The sequence below is a fragment of the Trematomus bernacchii genome, unplaced genomic scaffold (assembly GCF_902827165.1).
Source record: "Trematomus bernacchii unplaced genomic scaffold, fTreBer1.1, whole genome shotgun sequence".
NCBI lineage: Eukaryota > Metazoa > Chordata > Actinopteri > Perciformes > Nototheniidae > Trematomus > Trematomus bernacchii.
Genome location: NW_022987727.1, coordinates 7,728,532 through 7,743,562, shown reverse-complemented (window position 1 = coordinate 7,743,562; position 15,031 = coordinate 7,728,532). Strand labels below are relative to the sequence as shown.

The 15,031-nt window shown below is 41.4% G+C and overlaps 1 protein-coding gene across 1 annotated transcript; it reads left to right on the top strand.

Annotated features, from left to right (window-relative positions):
- The first annotated feature begins 193 nt into the window (after nucleotides 1-193).
- zgc:136971 (S9 family peptidase) lies at nucleotides 194-10,632 on the top strand. The gene is made up of 22 exons (XM_034145472.1): nucleotides 194-285; nucleotides 451-577; nucleotides 2,189-2,324; nucleotides 2,603-2,678; nucleotides 2,753-2,828; nucleotides 3,061-3,161; nucleotides 3,599-3,733; nucleotides 3,868-3,959; nucleotides 4,383-4,420; nucleotides 4,506-4,627; nucleotides 5,080-5,140; nucleotides 5,516-5,610; nucleotides 5,976-6,027; nucleotides 7,640-7,743; nucleotides 7,842-7,974; nucleotides 8,063-8,146; nucleotides 8,394-8,474; nucleotides 8,767-8,855; nucleotides 9,075-9,268; nucleotides 9,358-9,460; nucleotides 9,925-10,031; nucleotides 10,222-10,632. The coding sequence occupies exons 2-22, from the start codon at nucleotides 460-462 to the stop codon at nucleotides 10,319-10,321; spliced, it is 2,097 nt and encodes a 698-aa protein (XP_034001363.1). The 5' UTR covers nucleotides 194-285; nucleotides 451-459; the 3' UTR covers nucleotides 10,322-10,632.
- The last annotated feature ends 4,399 nt before the right edge of the window (nucleotides 10,633-15,031 follow it).

Genomic DNA, 15,031 nt, shown 5'->3' with positions numbered 1-15,031 from the left:
AAGAAGTAGGCTACAATATGACATTACCATTAGTGTCTGTATTCATATTAACCAACTCAACAGTACTACACTGTTTATGGCTACCTTGTTGACTCTGCTACCCTTATGCGGCCATTTTTCTGTACTACACCGTTCTTATTATACATCCATGTACTACACCCCTCTAAAGTGAACCAAAGTGGTATCGTCCATGCATGAATTCAATTCAACATGGAGGCGGTGGTGGCGTAAAAATCATTGCTGCGAAATGTTCAAACAAGTCCAGAGGAGGCGATAACTTCAAGGGTTTGTGGAATAATTTGTAAAATGATACTCGGATTCTTTAAACTCTCAGAGTAGCTTTGAACGGTTTAATGTTATTGCTTAATATGCGTTTGCACTTGTCTGGTGTCTCGGGCTGATTATAGTGTGACAGGTTGGTGATTTAATGTGGGTGTGTGTGTGTGACAGGAACCACCGATGGAGCCCAGCCTGGTCACCGGGCTGTACGGAGAGGTCAGCGGGCTCCCTGCTCCGGTTTCTGCTCATGTGAGTGAAGAGCAGCTCCCAGAGGTCCGGACATTCACCGTGACTGCTGGTAACTCTGTCTTTTAACACTGTCTCTTTGGTGTAACGTCTACTGTAGGTGTTTTTAACATGGTAGCTGTCTACAAAAATACATACATATGTATACGTATAGAAAAGTGTCTGCTTCTAAACTTCCTTTCTGGTGAGGCAAATCTAATGGCCATTTATGTAAGTAGGGACAACTACTGAGTAATATTTGGCAGTCAGTCTTGCTATGTTACGTCCAGACCATAGATTGTATAAAGGTCCAGACACAGCCTGGAGTTTAGATGTTATAAACAACACAAAATATGTAAATAAAGAGTGTTCTCCCCCCCCACACCTCTATTTCTCTCCCACCCTCTTTCTCTATCACCTATTACACAAGTGCAAGGACAGCAGACAGTAGATGTTATGGTTGCGTTAATATGTCTGCTGTCAGTTTTGCTTTTGTTGTGAATTAACTAAGTACACACTGCATTCCCTAATGCAATAGAACTTCAAGGGAATGGATTATACAATTTAAGCAATTTATACTTTTTACTAAAGTAATGGCAGCCTGAATAAAGAGTTTGTATACTACTATTAAACCATACCAATATTGTAGGTAGGAAAATACTTCCCTTTAAAGCATTTAAATATTGTCAATCCAAATCAGATCAGTTGGTCTGCTGTTGTTTGACAGACAAGACACAAAAGTTACACATTAAAAGCTAAAAACCTGCTGTATTGCTTTTCTTTTCCAGACCCCAAAGTGCAAAGTGTATCACATGAATGGAAAAACAACACTGTTGTCAACACAGTGAATTATTGAACATCAAGTGTAATGCCTGTTTGCTCAAAATGTATCCTGCATGCAAAAACTGCTACAAGAAGAAAAGAAAAACCCATAATCATTCACAGTAAAATCAATGGGGATATTGCTTTTTTTGTTATACATCTTTGTTAATATGTCTATGAGTGATGAAAAGTCAGTGAGTCATTGTAAATCATCCCCTGGGAATCAAATCCAATTTCATGACAGTTGTTAGAAAAATATCTTTCTCTCTCCGCTTGGAACCTGAATCAACAGGTCACCGACTTAGCCAGTTAAACAGACCATTACTTCAATTTCAACCAGCCTGCATGCAAATCAAATCCGTGTGGGAATGAGTACGACCTCCAGCCTTTCTTTAGGTCTCGTGACAAGCTGCTGGTCATAGACGCTCTGACACCAGTGATCTCGTCTTAAGGGTTTAAAACGGGTTTACAGGGGAAACCCATCTGTTTCTCTGGAGTATACCATTTAACCTGACTGTTGTTTATGGGAAATTCTACAGTGCATGTCCTCTTCATAACACCACAGATTTCCACTGATTCAAGCCAAATGGGTGCTGAGATGACCTAACATAATATAACATAAACATTATACAATTGTTATAACATGCAAGGATCTTTAGATATTTTAAATTAAACAATAAACACAAACCAAGATGAGAGTGATAAGGAAAAGTTACTGGAAGTACATTTGTATTAAAGGTCCCATGTCATGCTTTTCCGGTTATTACCCGTCCCCTTGTGTGTTATGAAGGTTTTTATGCATGTAAACGGCTTGGGTGTCTGTACGTTTGAATCACATGAGTGTGGAATATTCATTTCTCAGAGTGGAGTCAGAGCGACCTGGTCCGAGGCTCCAGACTTCGCTACTCGCAGCAGTGGACTCTGATCGCAGACAGCAACCACCACAAGAGCATCAGGACTGTCCTCCCTCCAGGACCCTGTGCACCTGTGGCTGGAGAGTGAGTACACACACATTATGTACAGAGAGAAAGTACTGTGAGAAGCCTGGAGCTCCAAATGTTACACAGCTTTAAAATACTTTGAATAGGAGCTTCTTCATTTGCAGATCCCTTAGTTTCCACTCATGAATGACCGTCTAATTCAACAGAATCCACATGTTTTATGTGTAACATAGTGTACACTGTTTAACCAGAGAGTGTACAATGAAGCATTTATTTTGGGCCTTGTGTTCAGTTTTGCTGTAATCCAGAGTTTTCATATCTCTTCCGCTCTTCAGGTTAGTGAGTGCTATCTCTCCCATTCGAGGCCAGAGGGCTGTTGTCAGGGAAACAAGCGGCCACCAGCTCCTCGAGGTGAGAAAAACAGACCACAGTATGCTCTGTTAGATTAATGTTGGAGCATTTTTACACACTGTTGTTGTGTTCAGATATGGAACCACCACGGCCTCAGGAAGTGCCTCAACCTGACAGCTCTCAAAAAACACGGCAGAGTGTACGAAGATGGTGAGGCAGAGTTTTTGTTTTAGACTGTTTACATTTATTTTTTGTTTTTCTTGTTTCCACCCAACTAATAATCTGATCAATCATTAAAAAAATCACTGACCCTGTCATATCACCTAATGTAGTGTTTTACACTTTTGTAAAGTATGCGGGGTGTTGCAGTTGCACCCATGCATTATTTTGTGTTCATGTAATTATATAACCACTTATAGAGTGTGTGTGTTTGGGATTACAGTGCAGTTTGGCTGTCTTTCTTGGTCAGAGTGTGAACAAAAACTCCTGTATGTGGCTGAGAAGAACAAGAACACACATGATGGAGAATCTGCATGCAGAAAGGTATCACACACACACACACACACACACACACACACACACACACACACACACACACACACACACACACACACACACACACACACACACACACACACACACCACACACAACACACACACACACACACACACACACACACACACACACACACACACACACACACACACACACACACACACACACACACACACACACACACACACACACACACACACACACACACACACACACACACACACACACACACACACACACACACACACACTGGATATTGTTTTTAGGTGCATTAAGATGAATAACATGCAGATTGTGAATCCACCAGAAGGATATAACCTATTGTACAACACCCAAAATACATTAATGTCATTAACTACACAAAAAAGTGTTAATAATGTGTATGTCGTTTATTTAGCTTGTGTGTTATATTGTGCCTGAACAGGACAGGAGTGTGTACTGTGAAGACTGGGGCGAGGCTTTAAACAATAAGAGCGTTCCGGTGATTTTCGTGCTGAATCTGCAGAATGGCTCCGTCAGCGAGCTACAGGGCGTCCCCCCTGATGTCTCCCCTGGACAGGTGATGGTCATTGTGAATCAACTGTCCCTGTGTGCCTTTGTGTCACAGTATAAAGGCTAGTGCAGATTGATTGACATCTTTAATAATAATATGTGTGTGTGTGTGTGTGTGTGTGTGTGTGTGTGGTCCTCCAGGCTCTGTGGGCTCCCGGCAGTCAGTCTGTGGTGTTCGTGGGTTGGTACCACGAGCCCTTCAGACTTGGACTGAGGTTCTGCTCCAACCGCAGGTTAGATGGTCCTTTTTCTGAGTCATGTTTAAAGAAAAAGCAGCAACATAGGCTCAATAAACTCAAATATATCAATTGTAGTGGCACGTTACCTATATTTCTGCCTGTTCATCAAATATTCTTCTGTGTACAAAAAATAAAATAAAATACTCTTTGGTTTTTTATGTGTGTTGTATAAATCTGCATATTTTCATAATATCCATAAATGATCTTTGTTTTTGCCTTGTGTTAGTGGCAAGTAATTGTTTGAGATATGCTGAATCAAAACTGAGTAAAAATGATAAAGCAGCAGCAAATGAAAACAGAATAATGTTATACATTTAGTTTGTTGAGTTGTTTATTTATTTATATAGCAGGGCTTAAACTTAACATTTTAATTTACAGTTTAATTATGTGTCTTTTTTCCTTTTAATTATTTTTCAGGTCAGCGATATTCAAGCTCGACCTGGATGGAAACTGTGGTGAGCACATGGTGTTTGTCTCTTGACTCACACTCACACTCTCTCTGCTCAGCTGATCCCTGTGTGTTCTCCCTCTCCAAACCAGAGTGTGTGTCGGGGTCCGACCTCTCGGTGTCCTGTCCCCGGCTGAGTCCTGACGGCTCCACCATCGTCTACCTGCAGGGCCGAGTGTTCGGCCCCCACAACCAGTGCCTTAGTCTGCAGCAGGTACACTGTGTGTGAGTGTGTATTCAAAGTCAAAAGTCACGTTTCTTTTTGTTTGTGTGTACAGACAGAGAGATGGAAATACCGTTTCACACAATCCTGAATACCAAAATACAAATATGTATAAAATATGTATACCCTATATATACACAATCAACAGACACATTTATACATATGCACCCATTAAGACATAAATAAAAGCACAACAATCAATATATACAAAATAACAGTCACTTCAATATCTTTGGGAAATGTACATTAGTGCAAGATTGTCCATAGTGTGTGTGTGTGTGTGTGTTTGTGTGTTTTCCACCTGTTAACAAGTGAATGTATCTAGCACATTTCATATGACAGACATTGACTTAATGTCCAATAATAAAAAGCATGAATTAAAACAATAGGCAAAGATCATACATGAAAATAAACTTTGACTGTTGACTGTTAACCCTCCACAGTTGGACCTGAGGAGCAGGAAGACATCCACACTGCTGGAGGTTGTCAACAGACCACTGACTGGTAGGTTACTATATAGTGCTGTACTCTGGATGAGTCAGGTTGACAATATCATATTCACATACATACATATCCCTTGTTTAATATGGCACTTCCTTCAACACAGCTATTAATGCAATTTTCAAAATTGTCACTTTCTCTTCATGTCATTCCCGACAATGGCTTGAAAATACCTAACCTGTAACTATTTTTGTTTGTTTTATTAAGCTAGAATGAACTTAATTGGGCAGGTGCATCAACAAATGTAAGGAGCTTTTAACACAGCAGGATACAAAAGCTGATCTAGGGAGAGTGAGAGTGCTTGGTGAAGGACCAGCATTAAAAGTTATATAAAAATTAAAGTGAACGAATAATTCTCCCCGTGTGTCTCTGTTTCAGGTGAGTTTGCAGGTGTGTATGAGGCTCTGCCCCCCTGCTGCTGGTCTGCCGACAGTCAGAGAGTGGTGTTCAGCAGCGCCCGCAGGAACTGGAAGGTAACAACACGTTTACATTTATTAATCATGTGTGTATTCCATCTACTTGTGTTGACCATTGAGCTTCAGAGGTTTACATTTGTTACTGTTCGGCAGTGCCAGGCTAGATGTTACCCTTTGTTTCCAGTCATTATGCTAAGCTAAGCTACCCTGAACTAATCCTCCTCCTGACTCTTGCTACTTAATCAATACACAGACATTTATGGTATTGATCTCTGCCAGAAAGCAGCTTAGTGCATTTACAAAACATCTGGCAGACATGCAGAAAAAACTGTATATTTTTAATTGTATTATTATTTTGTGGTCATCATGACATCCTATATTCAGTTTCCATGCCTCATTTGTTACTTTCTTCTCTTTCTCAGGATCTCTATATGGTGGACAGACAATCAAATAAAGTTACCTCCCTCTCTGATAGTAAGAGTCCCTCCTCTCCTCCTCCACCTCCTCTCTCACATCTGTCCTCATCTTCATCAGTTTTTTTCCCTCCACAAACTCCTCCTCCTCCTTCTCCTTCTCCTTTCTCTCCTCCTCCTGTGTCTCCTCTGCTTCCGCCTCCTCCTCCCTCGCCCTGTTGGTTTCCTCCATCTCATGCTTCTCTCCCTCATCCTACCTTTCCTCCCCCTCCTCCTGCTACTCCTCTCTCTCCATTGTCAACTCATCTTCATCTCACTCTCTTCTACCCTCATCCTTCACCTCCCTCTTCTCCCTTTCCTCCACTTCCACTTCCTCCATCTTATTTTGACTATCACCTTCCTCCTCCTCCTGATCTCCCTCTTCCTCCCGATCCTCCTTCTTTCCCTCCTCCTCCACCTTCTCATCTTCATCATCAGGAGCACAATGGAGAACAGGAAGGTACGATAAGACCAACAAATTAAATGTTGCCATCAAAACATCCCATCGGGGACTTCCAAAAGTCAAAGTCAAAAGGAACACCACAGGAGCAACACTCAGCGCCAAGAAGCATTAACAATTAAATACTTTATTGCTGGAGCTAAATGATTATGTAGACTATTGAGCTATTGAGAATAAATGTTTTTTTTATGTGATTTGGATAAACAAGTGCTTGACATATCATCAACACTCATACAATTTACTAAGGGTATATCATTTCAAAATTCTCTTTACAAACTTTTAACAGACCTTTATCTTTGTGTTGGTTTCTGTTTATCGTGTCATCACCATGTTCTGGCTTTCAGTGGATCAAGTACTTTACTCCAGTATTGTACTTAACTACTTTTTGACATATTTGTACATTACTTTGGTATTTCAATTTAACTCTACTTTATACTTCCACTCCACAACTTTTCAGAGTCAAATAGCGTACCTTTGACTCCACTAAATGTATTTTAACACTAATTCGAGGTACTTTGCATAAGTTCCCCATGTTGCTAGGTAACATTACCATGTTGCTGCTTGCTAGTTAACGTCACCATGTTGCTAGGCAATGCTACCATGTGTCTGGTTGTTAGGTAACGTCACCATGTTGCCAGTTGCTTGGTAATGTCGCCATGTTGACGGTTACTGGATAAAGTCACCATGCTGTTAGGTTACGTTACCATGTTGACGGTTGCTGGGTGGTGTTGTCATGTTGCTGGTTGCTAGGTAACGTCACGATGGCGCTGGTATAGTGCAGTACTGTACTACTAATCCACACAGTATTTCAAGTATCTACATTTGGTCCACATTCACAAACTACGATACTAAAATGCTCTTACATGTATATAAATAGGATAATATAATAACCATAATAATGTAATACTGTGAAAACATCCATTCAGCGTCACAAGTACTCTGACTTTTGATACTTTAAGTACATTTAGCTGATACAAATAATGTTCTTTATATTATTCTGAAATGGGTAATTGAACAGAATGAGTACAGAATTTTGAATCAGGACTTTTACTTGTAATGGAGTATTTTAAGACCATAGAATTTGTACTTTTACTTCTTTCAACACTGCTGACTTTCCATCACCACTTCTCTGCCTCCTTTACTCCTCTCTGTGTCTCCCTCCTCTCCCCTGCAGGTCTTCCTGATCTTTCCAAAGTGTTCGGCAGTTGGAAGCTGCTGACAGTACAGAAGGACCTGATGGTCGTCTGCTGCTCCAGCCCCAACACACCCCCCACTCTGGTGAGACAACACACACAAACACAATAATTAAGATTACTCAAATACATTTTTATTTGAGATTTCTTTGTTTCATCAACCTTATTTGTGTGTGTGTGCAGAGGGTGGGTTTCCTCCCCTCAGCAGGTGAGGCTGTGACCTGGCAAACCCTGCAGCAGCCCGTCATGACCTTTGACCTCCTCTGGACTGTACTAGATGTTACACCTCCACCAGAGGAGGACAACACACACTACTGTGAGACACACGCAATGATAAATGAAAATGATGACGATCAATTACTCTTTCAATATACAAGTTTCTCTCTTTATTTGTCTTTCGTCAGCTGGTTTAGACTTTGGGGCTATTTTGGTTAAACCCACTCGTCGCCTACATGAAACCAAGATACCTCTGGTCGTCTTCATCCACGGTCTGTGTTGACTTTTTATTTTACAAAAATGTTGTGCGCACATTTTTTGATTGCAGATAAAGACAGGAAATAGAAAGGTTGTAGGGAAATGCCATGCAGTAGGGGACTTAGGGCATTTGTGCCGATGCGATTATTTGGTTGCCCGGTCTGTGTTTACTTGTCTGTGTGATTGCTGTATTTCTGTTTCCGTAAAAACATATTGCCTACGTTTTATTATGTTTTCTTTAATGTTTGTGTGCTCCCCCAGGTGGCCCCCACTCACAGTTCCCAGCTGAGTGGAACAGCACCACAGCTGGACTGGCTCAGCTCGGCTTCGCTGTGCTCATGGGTGAGACACACATACACACACCACTCTCAGTAAGACATTAAATAAGCAGTATTTTGTCCAAAAAGTGTTGGGGATTCAGTCTAATTTCCTTTATGCATACAGGATGTCAGCTGTAGTCCTTTTTGTGTGAGCCTATATATTTAATCTATGTGAAAAACAGACTAAACCATTCTGCTTTTTGTGTTGCAAATTAAAACATAAATCCTCCTAAATTAACATTAACAGAGGCTTTTTTTTTTCCTTTTGATTTTTCTCTTTTTTCTTCTGTTCCTCTTTGTGTGTCTCTATCCAGTGAACTACCGGGGATCCACAGGGTTCGGACAGGATAGCATTTTGTCCCTGATCGGCAATATCGGAACGCAGGATGTAAAAGATGTGCAGGTACTAGCTGACCATAAGTCATGGGCAGATTAAAGTTAGTTTAAAAAAAAAGAAAGTAAAATATTATTAATATTCAAATATTGAGGACTTGATTTGAGATAAATATGTAAAAAATACTAATTGCACACAGGTAAAAGGCTGACACAATATTTAGTCATTCATTTGAACCCACAGCCCAGTGTCACCCTCAAAGTGAAAATAATTTGTGTGTTTACCCAGAGGGCCGTGCTCACAGCGCTGCAGAGTGACATCACCCTCGACCCCAAACGACTGGCTGTGATTGGTGGATCTCACGGAGGTTTCCTCTCTTGTCATCTGGTGGGTCAGTACCCAGAGTTCTACAGGGCGTGTGCGGCCAGGAACCCTGTCATTAATGCTGCCACCTTATTGGGCACCAGTGACATAGTGGACTGGTGAGACAAACATGTTCACAAACACTCGTCAGCAGGTGAGCTTTAACTGCATCACATCCCATGTTCCTAACCTGGCTCTGTGTCTCCAGGCGTTACAGCAGTGTGGGGCTTCAGTACTCGTATGACCAGATCCCCACTGCTGAAGTCCTGGCTGCCATGCTGGAGAAGTCCCCCATCACACATGCTGCTCAGGTCAGACACACACACTCCTGAAATGCATTTTTTTTTTTCATAATGTACGCATATAAAATACAACTTTTTGTAAGTTATTTTTGTTTCGCAATTTATAAAGTTGCCTTGATAACAAGACTATGACCTACAGCTTCCAAAATTCTCATTACTCCTTAAACCTCGGGAGAGGATATCATAGAAAAGTGTTGGAGTCCAAAATGACTCCACTGGTTGCAAAAAGGATTTTGCTTGTATAGAAGTTTATGAAACAATTACCTTCTCCTCACTTGATTTATATCTCAGTTACTAATGGATTACTCTGTAAACATTTATCCCGTTGTGTTTCTGGTTTGAATCACTACTCTAAACAATTTTTCAATACAGAATTTAAAATGTCTCCATGCCATGGACTGCAGCTTGTCAAGAGACAACACACTTTATAATGGGTTTCATTTCAGTGTGTTTATCTGTGTGTTTGTTTTTAGATTAAGGCTCCAGTGTTGTTGATGCTGGGGGGCAAAGACAGAAGAGTGTCCCCTCATCAGGGGCTGGAGCTCTACAAAGCGCTGAAGAGCAGAGCTTCACCTGTCAGGTACAGTGAAGCAAACATTAAATACACAAATAAAGACATCTACACAATCTGATCCAACACAACAGCCTACAAGTGGTTTAACTTCAGCTTAAACACATCTTTAGTTATACCCTCACCCTCATGAAGACTCCTTTTTGTAATTAGTAAGACAAAACAATGGGCAATGCTTAAAATCTGTTTGTCCATGCAGATTGTTGTGGTTTCCAGAAGACGGACACTCTCTGTCCAGAGTGGACACACAGGCCGACTGCTTCCTCAACACAGTGCTGTGGCTGCACCAGCATCTCTGAACACACACCCAATGTGCACATGGACACACACACACACACACACACACACACACACACACACACACACACACACACACACACACACACACACACACACACACACACACACACACACACACACACACACACATACACATATACACACACACAAACTGTGATAAAGCTTTGCTGGAGACGAAGCAGTTGACAATCTTGAACACAAGTCTGCCTTTTACACAACAAAAGAACACATTCTGTATGTTGCAATGTACCTTATTTTATAAATATGTTCAAATCAAAGCATGTAATAAAACTAAATCCTACAAGCATTATTCTTATTAATGTATTTTGTCATGGATAGCTACTTATTTAACGTTTTACAAACTATTATTGACACATGCATTTATATATTTTCTTCCACATAGTGTTAAAAAAACCATAATTATGCACTAATTGCCTTTTAATGTAGTTTGTACAATGTCCAGCAGATGGCAGTCTCTGTCTGTCTAAACATTTAATCTTTTTCTGAACATTGATCCTATTAATACTTTTACATTTTATCACACCAGCTCTGATATGCATGTTCTAGACCTCTCTCTAGACGTATCAGTCGCTATTGATTTTTCCAATTAAGGAAAATGACCTAGCGCAGTCACATTTAAAAAAAGAAACATGTGAAGCGCTGTGACCACACAGACCCACTGCAGAGCTTTAAAACACCCAAACCACTTGAAATCTCATCTGGATCCTTTCATTTCAAATTGTGACCGCCTTCCTCATGGGCTGCCCAAACAAATAATCTACTGTAACCCTTCAAAGAAGTTAACAATTTCACACAAGATCCAAAAAAAGCATCTCCTACTGCTCTTTTTCTCAATTCTGGATTTCTTGTCGTGAAGATACACTCTAGAGGAGAATGCTGGACTCTCTTGCTTAAAAGATATTTACAGCTCCTCACCAGACACTTGTTTACCTCCTCCCTCCATTTTGGCACTGGGTAGGTTTTTCCACATTACACCATTTATTTTCAATAGCAGACTTCCCACAAATTCATGGATCAACATTACAGATTTATATTTTGTACCACTCAGAACAACAAGCACCCATGAGAAGGAATTCTGAAACTCCATCTAACATCTCAAAGCTTTCTCACAAACTATGACCTTGTTGAGGCCACAGTCCGCCCAGTCTCGTTCCCAGACAACACAAGTGGCCCTTCAACAGTTGATACTGGTGACAAATGAAATTCACAGATGCAGATTTTATAAGTGCCCGAAATGAGACACGGAGGTGGTTGATCTCGTCCAGGAGTTTCCTCTCACCCTAGCACCCAGACAGAAGTGGGTGTTAATTCTCCCCTCCATTATGGCTTTGTTCTGCGGCCTTGACTGCAGCTGCTGCCAGATGAAGTCACTGTAGTGTGGGTGTGGGGTGAGGTAACCAATTTCAGAGGGAGAAACGGATGGAGATTGAGAGATTTTTGATGACCAAGCGACAGATAAAGAAAGGAGGAGTGAGACAGAGGCGACCGGGTGATCGAGACAATGAATGAGCCGGATAGAGGGAGAAGTTCATGGCGCCCCGTTGTGGTATTCTGCTGTGTGGGTCGGGCACAGAGATGAAGCTTTGTTGAAGGCTGAAGACAGGGGAAGGACTCATGTGCATGTAGGAGGTAGACACACAAAGGAAGGAAATACTGCAAGTGTGTTTTCTGACGCTGGGGGACAAAGAGTCTTTTTGAGTTGGTTTGTTCTGGTGCTTCCCCTCTTCAGCCGGGTGCAAAAGTAGAACAGCCCAGCAGAGGATGATGGAAAAGAGCTGAATACAACGAAACAGGAGAAAGCCACGTTAAGTTACATTGTCTTACAAACAGACATCAGCCATTTAGGGCTACATCCCCAAAAGGAGCATGATTATTTTAAGCAAATGTCATGGCAGCTCTTCATATTGGAAAGCATTGTGACCTGAGGATGGTGCTAGAGGGAAACTCATGGAACATGCAAATGAAAGTGTCCAATTTTTAAGCAATGTAATTGCGCTTGGAAAATGACATGGAAATCTGCAAATTAGATTTCATTTTCTTCTTTTATTGTATCGCCCAATTGTAAACTTTGTCCAGATGTTGATTAGAAGATCACCAAAGCCTATAGCTAATGTGTAGCACAATGAATGTCTGTTCAAATATCTGAAAACAATTGCTTTAAATGAAGGGAAAGGCTTGACCTTTTGGAAAAACACTTGGAATACCAAGAGTTAGATAAGAAAATCAATACCACTCATGTTTGTATGCTAAATATGAAGCGAGTTGCTTAGCTTAGCATAAATGACATATTATGTGTTTTGCAGGGTTAGTCAAGCAGCAGGCAACCTCGCAGAGAGGACAACACTCCAGGAAAGGTGCTGTTTTTGTGCTGAGCTCACCTAAACTTTATATTTACTGTACCATCAAGAGATCTTCCCTTTTAAAGACCTTTACACACAAGTGACAGGGCTAATAAACATAATGAAAATGTGGAATACTCACCTGCGAATATAGACTCTTCATTATGAAAGGTATAAGACATGGTATGTGGAACCTTTGTTTAGTTTAACACGGTTTGGGCTATGGATGTTTCATGGTTGTTTAATAAATAGCCTGCTTTCTTAAGGTTGATTTTGAGTAAGAAGTGAACGTGTCCTGTCTAAGGTCTAATGGTGGAAACACCTGTTAGTGCTTGAGTCATCCAAACCACAGTAGACAAGGCCTGGCATCAACCCTTAACTGAGTTTCACTCCTCTGGGAGTGTTCTTGTTGAAGTAAATTGACCTTAAAATCCTGGTCATGTTATGGGATTGAGAATACTGTAATATACTGTACACCAGTGGCGTTGCCTGGCCTGGGCATCCGGGGCTTTAGCCCCGAATGTTTTTTCTGTAGCCCCGGACAATTCTCCCTCAATAATATAATACATTAACCGTGCTTTACGTGAACCTCATCATGACACAAGAGAGGACGGCAGCACTGTAATTTCCCGTGTTCAGTGAATGCAACAGAGGCATGACACCAGACCAATCAGAGAGTTGCATGGAAATAAACGTGTGCTTGTGTCATTCAAGCTCGGCTCTGTGTGTGTGTGGCAATAGCGCATTAGTGTGATAGAGAGAGAGAGAGAGAGAGAGGGAGAGAGGGGGAGAGGGGGAGGGAGGGACCGGTGCCAGCAGGGACCGTCTTGTTAGCATCTGGTTAGCTAGCTGCACTAACGGACATAAGGAGCTGTTTGTTCCACAACAAGCTGGAGGAGAGTCCTCGTCTGTCAGACTGAGAGACTCAGGTGAGCTAAAGGACTCTCTGAGTGTTTAGATACTTAAAGGGCCCATGTCATGGCCATTTCCACTGATCATAATTACATTGTTGAGGTATACTAAAATAGATTTATACTGTGCAATTTTCCAAACTCACATTGGTTTCGCATACAGCATCTCTGTCAAGCATGTGTATTCAGCAGTATTCACTTTCTCCACTAAACGACTCGTTGGAGCTCTTGCCCCCCCCTCCCTGTGAGCCTAGTGTGCTCCGATTGGTCAGCTCGGCCACTCGTTCTGATTAGTCAACCACCAGAGAGGCTGCGCCCATGTCAGTGCTTTTCCCGGCTGCTCTCAGCGTAACATCAGTCTTATCATGGCGTCGGTACAGCGGTATATTTTATATACATATATATTTTTAACTGTTGTTATAGAAGAGTGTGACGGCCCCAGGGCCTTTGTCTTACGATGGGGTGGAGCTGAAGAAGCTAATCAGCACGATCACGGACACCTCCGGACACTACGGCCCCAGTCTCTCTCCAAAGCGGCTGCAGGAAGACTAACTCTGCGATCCTCTCAACCACCTATCTTTGCATTTACCACAATAAATGTGCCGTGGTTTTGTAAACTCGTGTATGTCTCCTTGTCTTTCCGTTGTGGCCTACGAGCTACTCTCATAACAAAGAGTAAGTTATTTTTACCCGTTATAAACTACTACTGTTTGATGAGAAATCAAATCATGGTTTGCTATATATGAATTCAGGGAAGAAAGGATAGGCCTACTAAGTATTTCCATTAAACTTTATTTTTAGAAATGTACAAAATGAACATAAATATACATATATACACGGTATATCATCCATTCCTCCTCCTCTTGCCTGCGCACAGCCGGTGCGGTGCGGTGCCTTTTAGCACGAGGCCTCAGTAGTAGTAGAATCCCTTCCCCGTCATGGATTGTCCGCCAGGATCTGGCTGGACGAAATCAAATGCAAATCACAAAATATTAGAGAAACTTAGTTGTTTTAGATTCGTTAGTAGTAGTTGTGTAATGAACAGCTTGCCTGCTAATATGCTAACCTAGCTTTGTTTACCTTGGTAGCTAACACGATATGAACGTTAGCTTGGAGGAAAGGCAACTATAATGCAGTGTAATAAAACTACTATGAACAAAAGCTAGTGGTTCATATTAGGCTAGCAATAACGTGTTTATAATTGCAATCGTATACGGGTATTCTGCTACCATACAATGTAACTTGCATGAATACATTGTTTTGCGCTAGCATACAGCTAGCCTCGTTAGCTACATGCAGTATATGTACGGTCACAATGTACGGTAAACCGGAGTATACTGTATGAGTATTCCGTGTGTGTGACTGCAGACATTCTCCTGCCATGACAAACATGTAAGGCCATCTGCTGACATTGTAGTTGATATATTTAAACGCTAGC